Source organism: Sarcophilus harrisii, chromosome 3 (genome assembly GCF_902635505.1).
Source record: "Sarcophilus harrisii chromosome 3, mSarHar1.11, whole genome shotgun sequence".
NCBI lineage: Eukaryota > Metazoa > Chordata > Mammalia > Dasyuromorphia > Dasyuridae > Sarcophilus > Sarcophilus harrisii.
In genome coordinates this window covers 503414884-503428073 of record NC_045428.1, presented here as the reverse complement: position 1 = coordinate 503428073, position 13190 = coordinate 503414884, and the positions used below count along the sequence as shown (strand labels likewise).

Here is a 13190-nt window from a genome sequence, read left to right as displayed (position 1 = left end):
GGAGATGATTCTAAATGGTTGTTCACATATTTAATAAAGTAATAGCAAAGGTAGTTAGAAAAGACAGGTGATGAATGTGAATGTGGCCAGGAGGCATTCTGGGATGGGGTGAAACCTTTGCAGCACAGTTTTTATATTTGCTGTTCAAAATATGTATCCCCTGTTTTTTGAGGATTGCTAAGGTCTAAGTAGATGATTAGTGCAGAAGTATATATATGAGTAAGTCAAAGAGTTACTGTTTTAGAAGCCTCTGGAAATTCACAAATGAACATAGTAAGAAGAAAAAACTCACTGTGGATGCTTCCCAAAAACCTTATATAAGGTTAAAAAATGTTTATCCCTTTTGAAAAAACACTTTTGTCGCAAAGAAAAAAATACCACTTCTGCTGCTTTTTCTTTTTAATAATGTTTTTATTTTATCTTTTTTCTCAATTATATGTAAAAGCAATTTTTAATATTTTTGAAGTAATTTTTGAGTTCTAAATTCCTTTCTTCCCTTCTTTCTATCCTTCTTAAGAAGGTAAGCACTTTGATATAGATTTTATATATATGCAGTTGTGCAAAACGTATTTCCTTATTAGCTATGTTGCTAAAGAGAACATAGACCAAATACAGACACACAAAAAAATAAAGTTTAAAAAGTATGCTTTGATCTGTCTTCAAACTCTGTCAACTCTCTCTGGAGGTGATTAGCGTTTTTTGTCATGCATCTTTCAGAATTGTCTTTGATCATTGCATTGCTGAGAATAGCCAAATCATTCACAGTTGATCATTGTACAAGAACACTATTACTATGTACAATGTTGTCCTGGTTCCACTCGATTCACTTTGAATTGGTTCATATAAGTCTTCCTAGTTTTTCTGAGAGCATTCTGTTCTTTATTTCTTATACCACAATAACATTCTATCACAATCATATGCCACAATTTATGCAGCCATTTCCTAATTTCTGCTGAAGCAATTAAAAAAATGGTTGTAAAAGACAAATGCTGAGGCAGCACAACAGAGTGGAATGAGCACTGGCCTGGGAGGCAGGATATCTGGGTTTGGATTCTGTCTCAGATACCTCATATAATCTTAGAACATCAGTTTGCTTTTCTGCTCTATTGGAACTGATTTGGTTCATCTCATTGTTGAAGATGGCCATGTCCATCTGAATTGATCGTCCTATAGTATTATTGTTAAAGTATATAACGATCTCCTGGTCCTGCTCATTTCACTCAACATCAGTTCATGTAAATCTCTCCAGGCCTCTCTGTATTCATCCTGCTGGTCATTTCTTACAGAACAATAATATTCCATAATATTCATATACCACAGTTTATTCAGCCATTCTCCAATTGATGGGCATCCACTCAGTTTCCAGTTTCTGGCCACTACAAAAAGACCTTCCACAAACATTCTTGCACATACAGGTCCCTTCTCTTTGGAAATATAAGCCTATTAGTAACATTTCTGGATCAAAGGGTATGCACATACCCTTGCAAAAGTTTGATAACTTTTTGAACATAGTTCCAAATTGCTCTCCAGAATGGCTGGGTGTATTCACGATTCTGCCAACAATGTTTTAGTGTCCAGTTTTCCCACATCCCCTCCAACATTTCGCATTATCTTTCCCTGTCATTCTAGCTAATCTGACAGGTGTGTAGTGGTATCTCAGAGTTTGATCCATTCATTCTTTAGGATTAGATAGATTATTTAGTTTCCAATTAATTTTTAATCTATCTTTCCACAGCCCCTTATCACATATAATTTTTGTTGTATTGTGATTTGAAAAGGATGCATTTGATATTTCTGCCTTTCTGCATTTGATTGTGAGGTTTTTGTGTAAGTTCATGTTCTGCTGATAAAAAGATATTTTCCTTTCTATCCCCATTTAGTTTTCTCCAGAGATCTATCATATGTAACTTTTCTAAAATTCTATTTATCTCCTTAACCTCTTTCTTTATTTTATGATTAGGTTTATCTAGTTCTACATAAGATTGTGTGATGAAAGACTATGATAGACTTAGTATGATAGACTCAACTTAGTAATAGAGTGAATCAAGGCAATTTCAATAGACTTGAGATGGAAGATACCCTTCACATCCAGAGAGAGAACTATGGAGACTGAATATGGATCAAAGCATATATTTTCACCAATTTATCATGGTTTTTCCCTTTTGTTCTGATTTTTCTTTCACAGCATGACTGATATGGAAATATGTTTAAAATGATTGTGCATGTATAACATATATTTCTTGCTGTTTTGGAGAGGGGAAAAGGTAAAGAAGGGAAGAGCAAAAAATTACAAAAATGAATGTTGAAAATATTTTAAAAATAAAATCCTATTGAGAAGTAGTTCTCAAAGGAAAAACAGTCTGAGCTATCCAAAAACATATCCAAAAAAGTGCCAATTCACAAATAATTAAATACAAATTAAAGCAAAAAAAAAAAGATTTATTTGCTTTTGCTTTGTTTGCTTTGTCTGAGATCAGCATTGCTACCCCTTGTTTTTTTGTTGTTTGTTTTTTATTTCAGCTGAAACTTTTTATCTTTATTCTTCATGTGTTTCTCTGCTTCAGATTTGTTTTTTGTAAACATATTGTAGAATTCATTTCTTAATTCACTCTGCTATTTACTTCTGTTTTCATCCTTTTTACAGTTATGATTACTGCATATTTCCCTCTGTCCTATTTTTCCTATATATACTTTTCTGTTTCTCTTGTTTCACCCTGTCCCTTTTGCTTTTGACTGCCACCTCTCTCAATCAACCCCTCCCCCCCCTTTTCTTTTTCCTTTTCTCTCCCTACTTCCTTATAGGTTAAGATAAATTTCTTTACCCAGTTGAGTTGTGTATATTATTCCCTCTTTGAGCCAAATGAGAATGAGTTTCAAACAATGGTCACCCAATCCCTTCTTTCTCTGTACTGTAATAAATCTTTCTTGCTTGTTCCTATGATATAATTTACCCCATTCTGCCTCTCCCTTTCCTCTTCTCCCAATACAATCTTTTTTTTTTTTTTTAAAAAATCATCACATCAAAGTCAATTTATACCCACACCCTCTGGATATATTGCTTCCTACTGCCTTAGTAGAGATAGAGTTCTTAAGTTACAAATATCATCTGCCTATGTAGAGATGTAAAGAGTTTAACCTTATTAAATATTAGTTTTTTTTTTCTTTTCTGTTCACTTTTTTATGCTTTTCTTGTGTCTTATATATTTGAAGATCTGATTTTCTGTTCAGCTCCCATCTTTTTATCAGGAAATTTTTTAAGTCATCTATTTCAGTGAATGTCCATCTTTTTCCCCAGAAAGATTATGCTTGATTTTGCTGGGTAATTGATTCTTGGTTATAATACAAACTCCTTTGCATCCCATAATATCAAATTCCGAGCCCTATAATCATTTGATATAGAAGTTGCTAAGTTCTGTGTAATTCTGACTGTGCCTCACTGATATTTGAATTGTTCCTTTCTGGCTACTTAGTTTTTTCTCCTTGACTGATAATTCTGAAATTTGATTATAATGTTCTTTGGAGTTTTCATTTGGGGATTTTCTTCCAGGAGATGGTCAGTAGATTCTTTAAATGACTATTTTATTCTCTGGTCTTATATATCAATTTTGATAATTTTGAGAAAGGTGCTGTCCAGGCTCATTTTTGATCATGACTTTCAGTTAGTCTATCTCTCCTAGGTCTAGTTTCTAGGTCACTCGTTTTTTAAATGAGGTATTTTACATTTTCTTCTATTATTTTTCATTCTTTAGGTTTCATAGAGTCATTAGCTTCTTTAATTAGTTTTTGTACTTCCTTTTTCATTTGGCCAATTCTGTTCTTAAAATTGTTTTCTTCAGTCCATTTTTGTGCTTCCTTTTCCAAGATGTTGACTCTTTCGTCAAAATTTTCTTACATAACTCATTACTTTTCTCAATTTTTTTTCTCCTTCCTCTTTTACTTGATTTTGAAAATACCTTTTGAGCTCTTGCAAGAGAACTTTTTCACATTCTCCTTTGAGGCTTCACATGTAAGCATTTTGACAGTATTGTCCTTAGTCCCCTGTCACTGTAGTAACTTCTATGTCAGGGCTCTTTTTTGTTTTTTGCTCATTTTTCAAAGTTGAGCTCTGCTTCCTGGGATATGAGGGGGGTCTGGTCACTGATTTTCTACACCAGGGCTTTTGGAGCTGATGCTTGCCTGCAGCACTTGACTACTGACCTAGGTACCCCTAATCTGCTCTGGGTTCCAGGGCTGGCCGTTTGCTTGCTGCACTGGGATCTCTGGAGCACTGAGCCAGGTCTCGGAGTGTTGAGTGCTGGGGGACCTCCTGCTTGCTTGCCTGGACACCACTTATGCTGTGCTGTGCTCCTTTCTTACCCAAGCGAGACAGACCTTTCCTGAAGTCCTTCCTAAATTAACTTGGGCTGGAAAATTGTTTTTCCCCCTCTTTTTGTGGATTCTGTCATTCCAGAATTCTTTTAGAGGTTTGATTTAATGTTTCTGAGAGAAACTGGGAGCAGCACAGACAACTTTCTGACTTCTCTTCACCAGTTTGGATCTGTCTGTTTTTACCTTGTCATAGTTTTGAAGCATAAAAATTTCTTCTGGCCCAGGCCAGTGATTTCATTGATTTGGGAAACTCCCTCTACCAATGCAGATTAGCAACTCTTCTGCAAATTCAAATTTTGAAAGAGTTCCCTGAAAGATGAAGGGACTTGATCAGGCGTCACTTAGCCCAATATATGCCTGAGGTGAAGCTTAAGCCTGGGGCTTCTTGACTCCGTGGCTGGACCTCCATGCCCTGGGCTGCACTGCTTCTCATCAACATCATAACAATAATAATGGCATTTCACTTTTATGGCGGGTGACAGAGAACCTTTCTCACAGCAAAACCAAGGAAGGTGATGCAGATATATTATGCCCATTTTACAAATGAGAAACCTAAAAGACATGTAGAGAACTTAGCTGGTTTGCCCAAAGTCCTGCAGTAAGTTAGTTGCAAAGCTGGAAAAATTGTCTTAACCCCACATCCAGTTTCTTCCTTTTCTTCATCTGTCTCATCTTTTTTGTTTAATTCCATGTCATTTCCTTTGTGCTGTTCACACTGCCTCTAATGAATCAAAACATAAATTGTGTTTGTCTGATTCTTCCTGAATATCTGGTTTCTCAAAGTCCATCTCAGTAGCAGAGTCATGACTATTTGAGTAAAGGCCTGGTCATGCATACAGTGGTATATCCCTCATCTCAGGGACCAGCCTGATAGAGTGCAAACCTCATTAGCAAAAGGTTGGGATATTAGCAGGTTAATTTTTTTTTTTTTTTAATTACTACCACTCCTAAAGTACCCATGTGGATGGTATCATTAAGCCTTGAAAATGAAATTAGAATATCCTAAACAGGTACATCCATGGCAAAAGTGGTATTTGTTTCCTTATATTCTTGATTTGTTACTCTACTTAGGTATTATATCCTGATGGTCAGGCCCAGATAATCCATCCCAAACCTTCGGACTTCCGAAATCCTGGGCCTGGAAGACATAGGCTGATAACTCAAGTTTACCTCTCCCATGGTGCCTGGACAGGTAAGAAACAATAAGTATGACTTCCTGTGCATTCTTGGGCCCCTAAACTCTTGAGTGGGGGGATGATAAGCAAGGGAAAATAGGGGAGCCCCAGAATAAGAAAATCTTCTGATGGAGCTAATTCATCCTCTTTCCTACCTCTCCCAGGATTTGCCTTTTTTGCTCAGTAGGGAAATTGAGGGTTGAATTTCCCAGTCTCAGAACTGGAAGTGACAGCACAGACCCCCTCAGAGTCTCACCTCTCCCCAAGGCAGGGTTGTCATCTACCACATTCCTGACAAATGACCATCTAGACACTGCTTGAGTAATAGTGACAAGGAACTCTCTACTGCCAAGGTGTAGCCCATTCAGTTTTAGAGAGCTCTTATTGTTCACAGTCCTTCCTTCTCTTAAGTCCAAATCAGAGGACCATAAGATTTAGTGGTAGAAGGAACCTTAAATAAGGATGAAGTCCCAGCCTCCTTTAGAGATTAATTGAGGTCCAGGGGGAAAAAAGGGGCTTTGCTCAGGATAAAAGCTAATAAGTGATTGGGTCTCATCAGTTCAGATCCAGAGCTTTGTGCCTGTCCCTCACTTGCAGTGATACAGTCCTCCTGTCCAGCTACTCTTTGTCTTCACTCCCCTGTGGGGCCAGCTGGAAGAACTACAGGCCCTCCTTCTCAGAACTGCCTGTTAGAAAGAGATTGTGAGATATGTTCCTTCTCATTTTCTCTTCTCCAGGCTTAGCATTCTATGCCAGAGCCTGAATTTCATGTTCTCAAAATAGCCAGTAGATATTTGTATTGTCTCCAATACAAGTCTGCCACCATAAGGGATCATTTTGTTTGTAATAATAGAAGGAAAGTTTAATAGTAGAAAGAAAATAAAAACAAATATTTATCTGCAGAGACGCAGCATGGGATAGTGGGTGTGAGCTGATCTTAAACCAGGCCTATCTGGGTTCAAGCTTGCCTTCTTGCAACTTCGTGACCATATAACCCTGAGCAAGTCACTTCTCAGTGTTCTGTACTCTTAATTGCTAGAGGGAATTTATTCACTTGGGAGTTTGCTATACCAGTGCCTTTAGCAGCACAAGTCAGTACTAATCCAAGTACTTTTTTCCTTCATTTCTCCTGTGAGCCTTAAAATAACCTTCCTAAATAAAATACTGAGACTCAACATTGTGTAAAAGATCCTTTCTTATCCCATACTCTTCCTGTCGCTCTGTACCTACCTGGAAGACGCTTTTTTTGCCTCCTATATCTATTGCCTTTGGGAATCATCTGCCTTATAACTGTGGTGATAAGATCAGCCAGAAGAACCAGAGAGCATTAAAGGCAGCAAAGCAGCCTCTCACTGACTTCACAAGGACAGTTCCTCAAGGTTGGGAAGTGAGCCATGATGGGCAGAGTTGAGGGCAGGAAGGATGAAAATTCCTTGGGAAAAGAGACTAGGGGAGATTCTTTTGGGGAAAGTTGCCTTGGTGAATGGAGTGGGTGATGCAATTTTCACAAAGATCAGAACCCATTTTCCCCTTAATTTGCCCTGAGTTGATGACTCAACTATTATATTTGGCAAGGTTAAGTGAATTGTTCTCCAAGAGATTTGTGCATTTCTCAAGTAAAGGATTCAAAGAACTCAGATGAGTTATTATCCTCTCAGAAGGCTTTGGAAGGCCTAGATGTTTTGTTCTCCTATCCGTGTGTGTGTGTGTGTGTGTGTGTGCGCATGCGCGTGCTTGTGCACACTTACACACACAATGGTAGGCATACTAAAGATTGATGAACGTGCAGGAGAGTAAAACATATAAAGCTTCCAGGGTCATTAGTATGCCGAGGATGGGTGGCCTATAGATTTCTTTTCCTCAGTGCCAGATTGGGTCCCTTCCCTTTTCCCAAAACCTCCCTGAGGTGTAGGATGTCTGGTTAAAAAGCAGCTAGTACCTCCTCAGTCCTGTAGAAACAACTTCTTCTGGTGGTTGAGGAAAAGAAGCATGAGGAGGAGTGGAAAGCAGAGGGAGTATTGTGGCTTTTATTGAAACAATAATTGTACTGGGCCTTCAATCTGATCTCCTGAGTTTGGAGCTTTGAAGCTATTGCCCGCTTCCTAGTAGGTTACATTCGACATAACGACTACTTTTCAAGGAGCCTCTAATTGCCACAAGTATTTTTGGTGGAAGAGACATTTAAAGCATAGAGAGCAGTATGTAGTATAATAGAAAGTTAAGAGGCCTTAGTTCTACTCTGTTTTTCCACTAATCTTGACAAAGTCACTGTCTCTCTTTTATGTCTTATTTTTTGACCTTTATATTGAGACCTTGAAGCTCTACAAGGACTGCTCAACACTACTATTCTACATATTTAATAAATAAATCTGGGGACCTAAGGGTCATACTACACAGAATGATGTAGCTGCCTTTGAAAAATACTCACAGAGCAGGGATACATGAAAAATCATCAGTGTGACTTGTACCTCTAGCTTAAAGATAAAAGATAATTTTAAAAAGAGTTTTGTATTTGTTTTTTGGGGGCTTATTCTTTGTTCTCTTTATCAGTTAACATGTCTTCCGACCACTGAAGTGCACAAACCCAAAGTTAACATGGGACACAATGCCATCTGTGAGATTAGCTTCTAGACTTGGGCTATTAAGCCGTGAGGATCCAGGATCTGTACTAATATCACAGAAAACCCACCACTTAAAGCGAAGTGAAGGTTCTTAAGCTGGGGGTCTGTGGACTTTTTAAAAATAGCTTGATGTCTATAAATCAATATAGTTGGTTTTTTATAATTCTATGTATTTTGTTACATGCATTTGACAATAATATTCTGATGAGGAGCCCATAGGCTTTCTCAAACTGTCCGAGGGCAGCATGGCTTAAAGAAGGTAAAATACCCCAGATTCCAAGGGAGCATAGCGCGAAGAAAGGAGCCCTTGCCCAAGAGAGTCTCTGGACCTAGATTGAAATTCCAGCTTTGACTGGAATTTAAATCATTTAAGTTCTCTGAAGCCTCTGAAAAAAACTGGGATAATGATATCTAGACTGCTTTCCTCATTGAGTGGTACTAAAGAAAGCATTATATCAGGGATTCTCAAACTTTTTAAATAGGGAGTCAGTTCACTGTCCCTCAGACTGTTGGAGGGCCAGACTATAGTAAAAACAAAAACTTTGTTTTGTGGGCCTTTAAAGAAAGAGACTTCATAGCCCTGGGTGAGGGGGATAATTGTCCTCAGCTGCCGCATCTGGCCCGCAGGCCGTAGTTTGAGGACCCCTGCATTACATAAATTACTTGTTTATACATATTCATTTGTTTTTTGTCTCTTTACATTGTGAGTTCCTGGAGAACATAGACAGTCCTTTGCCTCTTTTTGAATTTAGCATTGCACCTAGAACATAGAAGGCACTTAATAAATGTTGATTGACTAGAAGCTAGGTGGTAGCTAGAACTGGCTGTGGACTGAGTGAGCCCTGGGGCTGCAAGCAGGGAGTTCAGGTCAGGCCTCAGACCTTCCTAGCTGTATCATCCTGGGCAAGTCACTTTCCCCCATTTGCCTCAGATTGCTTATCTGTAAAATGAGCTGGAGAAAACAGCGGCTGAGCTCTCCAGTTTCTGTCCAGAAAGCTCTGACTTGGTCATGCAAGGTCGGGTGACACTCTGGCCCACAAAGAGTTAAACACCCCAGCCACCGCCATGCTGCAGAAAGGAGATTTGTTCCTGAAGTTGGTCTGAGGCTGTTTGTTTTGGCTTCTCATTCAAGGTTCCCAAAGCTGCCCAGTTAAGGATTGTGGTGTGGAGGGCCTTAAATTCACCAAGAACACCTCTCTCTCTCTCTTCTCCTTTTCAGAACCATGTCAGATTGAGGTGCGGCTGCTGCTGGCCTATGACTCGTCCACCCGGATCTCCAGAGCCGCTTGTTTGGATGGCGCAGAAGCTCTGCCGCTGGTAGAGAACAGTATTGAAGGGACTATTCCCTTTAGCAAACCTGTCAAGGTTTACATCATGCCTAAGCCAGCTCGTCGCTGACTGCTGCCCTATGTGAGGGCTTCCTGGGGAGCACAGCATCCTGGGAACAGTGGTGACCATGTCCTGATTCTGTCATTGAGGAGCAGCCACTTGGATTGCTTTTTGCTCAGTATAGGGTGACTCTGGGGCCACATCACAACAGTGAATGGACAAGGGATGCCATGGGACTCAAAAGGATTAGCAACAGCCAAAAGTTGCTGCATTGTCATAGCTTTCCCCAACAGCTGGTACACTAAGATCTTTGTTTTTCCCAGTTCAAAGCACAGGGTAAATAATTTTACATTAAAAGAACCAAAAAGTTTCAAGGCTTCTTTTTTTATTATTATTACAATAAATGTTGAGAAAATTTCATCTCTTTTTGTCTTAAAAGCAAAATTTTATATTTGTTACGAATTTGCATTCACATTAGAAAATGTTTATTTTCCTCAAATATTTAACACAAACCCCTTCCCTACCCTTTTTTAAATCTTCATGCCAAACTCCTCCCCCAATAAGAAGTGGTTATTCTGCTGTCTTGCTTCTGAAACTTTGAGTTTTTTCACTCAGTAACTGAATTTTTGCCACCTAGAGTTTCTGGGTGAGCATCTGGAGGAACAACTACCCTGTGTGCAGAAAGCTGTTAAAGAACAAATTGTGTCTATATCTTCAGTCCAGTTAGGGTAAACATCAAAAATTAACCATATCCAAGGTGTTATTTAAAGTGCTTTCAATAACTGTTCAGTAATACAAATTCAGGGGGTAGATGCCTTCCTGGGACCTGCCCCAACTCTGTGCTAGGCACTGGGGAACTTGGATTCCTCTACATAGGTGCTCTGTCTGACAAAATAGATATACCAGCAGCGGTAGTTAGGAAAGCTTTCGTGCAGAGGATTGTATATGAAGGATGCTGAGTTGGAAGTGAGGACTTACATTCTGTTGGGGGATCAGCCAAAGGCATGAAGTCAAAAAACGAGGGATTGTTTATGAGGAACAGCAAAAAGGCCTTGAATGTTAGCACCAGAATATAAGAGATTGACTGTGGCAATAATCTAGACTTGAGATTTAGCAATAGAACTATGAGTGAATGAAATAGCATTTAGGTGCATACAGTGTGTAAGGGTATGTTGTACTGGAGGTAAAAATAGAAAAGATAGCAAACTCTGCCATCAAAAAGCTCCACTAATATCTAGAGATGTCCATAGGAGGGCTCAATTACAGGGAGAGTGCCAGTTCCAGAAGGCCTTAGAGTTTATCCAGGTAGCTGCCCCACAGTGGGGCAAGGTTTATTTACATCATGCCTAATCCAGCTCATGGGGAACCTGGAAAGGATGAGCTACTTTTATTGGGAGGGGAGAGAAGGGGCCTAAGAATCAGAGTGAAAAAAGATTGAGTTCCCTTAGAGCTGGGATGAAGGAAGTCCATCCAGAAGGGGAGAATTCACAAGAAGAGGTGGGATCTGCCAGCACAGGATTTCAGGGAAGAAGATGGTATGGAATTGAGCTGGTTAGCTAAGGAGATGAGGTTGGAAAGAGCAGAAAGTGAAGCCTGGGTAGTGACATCATGGTAAAATACTGAAGGGTGGAGAAATTGCAGGTTAATGAGACTGAACGATAGGTTTAGAAGGAATAAGAAAGAGGAAAGAGTGAAAAAGCCTTTATTTAGTATTTCCTATCAGCCTTGCACTGAGCAAAGCATTGGGGATTAAATACAAAAACAATAATAGTCTCTATTCTCAGGGAGCTTAATTATCATGAGAGATAACCTACCTTAGAAGAGAGGGCCACTTTGATCTTGCAAGTTACAAAAATGGTGACTGTTAGGGTCATAGGGAAATAAACTGTTGCACTCCTTTCAGGAGCAATGGCAAAATTCAGTTGACCATAATTTCAGAATTATGGGGGTGGGTGAGATGTCCAAGGAGAGGAAGAATCATGGATGGGGCCTGGCCGTCAAGATTGGGGCCTCAGGGCATTAGTTCTGGGACTGAAAGGGCTAGAATGACAGGAGGTTATGATCAAAGGAAAACTTGTATTCCAAATTTTCCTCCTTACTTCCCACCCTCCCCAAGGCAGCAGCAATCTGTAGGTTAAATATGTACAATTCTTTTAAACATTTCTATATTTGTCATGTTGTATAAAAAAAAAAAATCGGACTAAAAGAGAAAAAAAACACAAGAAAGGAAAAAAACTGTCATAATTGGTCATTATATAATCTTGCTATTTCAGTGATACGTTCTCCTAGTTGTACTCACTCCACATCAGTTCATGTAAGTCTTTCCAGGCTTTTCTGAAGTCATCCTGCTGATCGTTTCTTATAGAACAATAATATTCCATAAAATTCATGTACCATAACTTATTCAGCCATTCTCCAACTGATGGGCATCCACTCAGTTTCCATTTCCTTGCAACACCAAAAGGAACTGCTACAAGCACATTTGCACATGTGGGTCCTTTTCCTCCTTATGATCTCTTTGGGATATAAGCCACTGCTGGATCAAAGGGTATGCTCATTGTTAGATAGCCCTTTGGGCATAATTCCAAATTCCCCTCCAGAAAGGTTGGATCATTTCACAACTCCACCTCTTTAGTTCCACTAATACACAAGTATTGGTGTCCCTGTTTTCCCACATCTCCTTCAATATTTATCATTATCTTTTCCTGTCATCTTAGCCAATCTGAGAGATATGAAGTGCTACCTTAGAATTGTCTTAATTTGCATTTCTCTAATCAATAGGAATTTAGAGCATTTTTTCATGACTAGAAAGGATTTTAATTTTTTTCCTCTGAAAATTGTCTGTTCATACTCTTTGATAATTCATCAGTTGGGGAATGGCATGAATTCTTATAAATTTTAGTTCTCTATATTTTAGAAATGAGGTATTTATCAGAAACACTGGCTGTAATTTTTTTCCCCCAGTTTACTCCTTACCTTCTAATCTTGGCTGCTTTGGTTTTGTTTGTGCCAAAACTTTGTCGTCAAAATTATCTACTTTGCACTTCATAATGTCCTCTAGTTCTTCTTTGGCCATAAATTCCCTTCTCCACAGTTCTGAGAAGTAAACTATACCTTATTCTCCTAATTTGCTTATATTATCACCCTTTATGTCTAAATCATGAACCTATTAGGCCTTGTCTTGGTCCAAAGTGTTAGATGTTGGTCAATGTCTAGTTTCTACCATGCTGTTTTTCAGTTTTCCCAGCAGAAATGGATTAAATTCTTAATGCTAAATATCAGAATCTAGCCTTTGAAGAGGTTGGTCAGGGACCCAAGGATATATGATGTGCCCAAGTTTACACAGCCAGCACCTTCATCATCTGTTTTATAACTTCCTATCCTGCCAGCAAAGAGAGCCGGCTCTGACCTCCAGTCCCTCTTCCTATTCCTCTTCTAGTCTAATTTACTTCCTTGCTCCCTTCCTTGTGGTTTTATCAGTTCAACTACATTTTGGATCCCATCTTTTCTCCTATCCTTAATCTTCAACCTCTGGGTTGCATTCCCTTCTTCCTATCCCTCCATCTACCTTTTCTGTCCGTCTGGAAAGAGTCCACAAAACTGATTAGATTTACTAAGAATTTCTCTTATGGAAACTCACCTGGACTTTGCTTCACTTCCACTCTAAGATGACTATTCCTGGCCTCTTAAATCACCA

General features: G+C 39.0%; 1 protein-coding gene across 2 annotated transcripts in view; it reads left to right on the top strand.

Moving 5' to 3' along the window:
- INTS4 (integrator complex subunit 4) overlaps positions 1–9863 on the top strand; it is an 87096-nt gene extending 77233 nt beyond the window's left edge. For both annotated transcript variants that reach the window (XM_031961516.1, XM_031961517.1), the window contains 2 exons: positions 5440–5560; positions 9384–9863. In XM_031961516.1, coding sequence (XP_031817376.1) covers positions 5440–5560; positions 9384–9562 — 300 coding nt within the window. In that variant the 3' untranslated portion in view covers positions 9563–9863. The remainder of the gene's footprint in view (positions 1–5439; positions 5561–9383) is intronic.
- The last annotated feature ends 3327 nt before the right edge of the window (positions 9864–13190 follow it).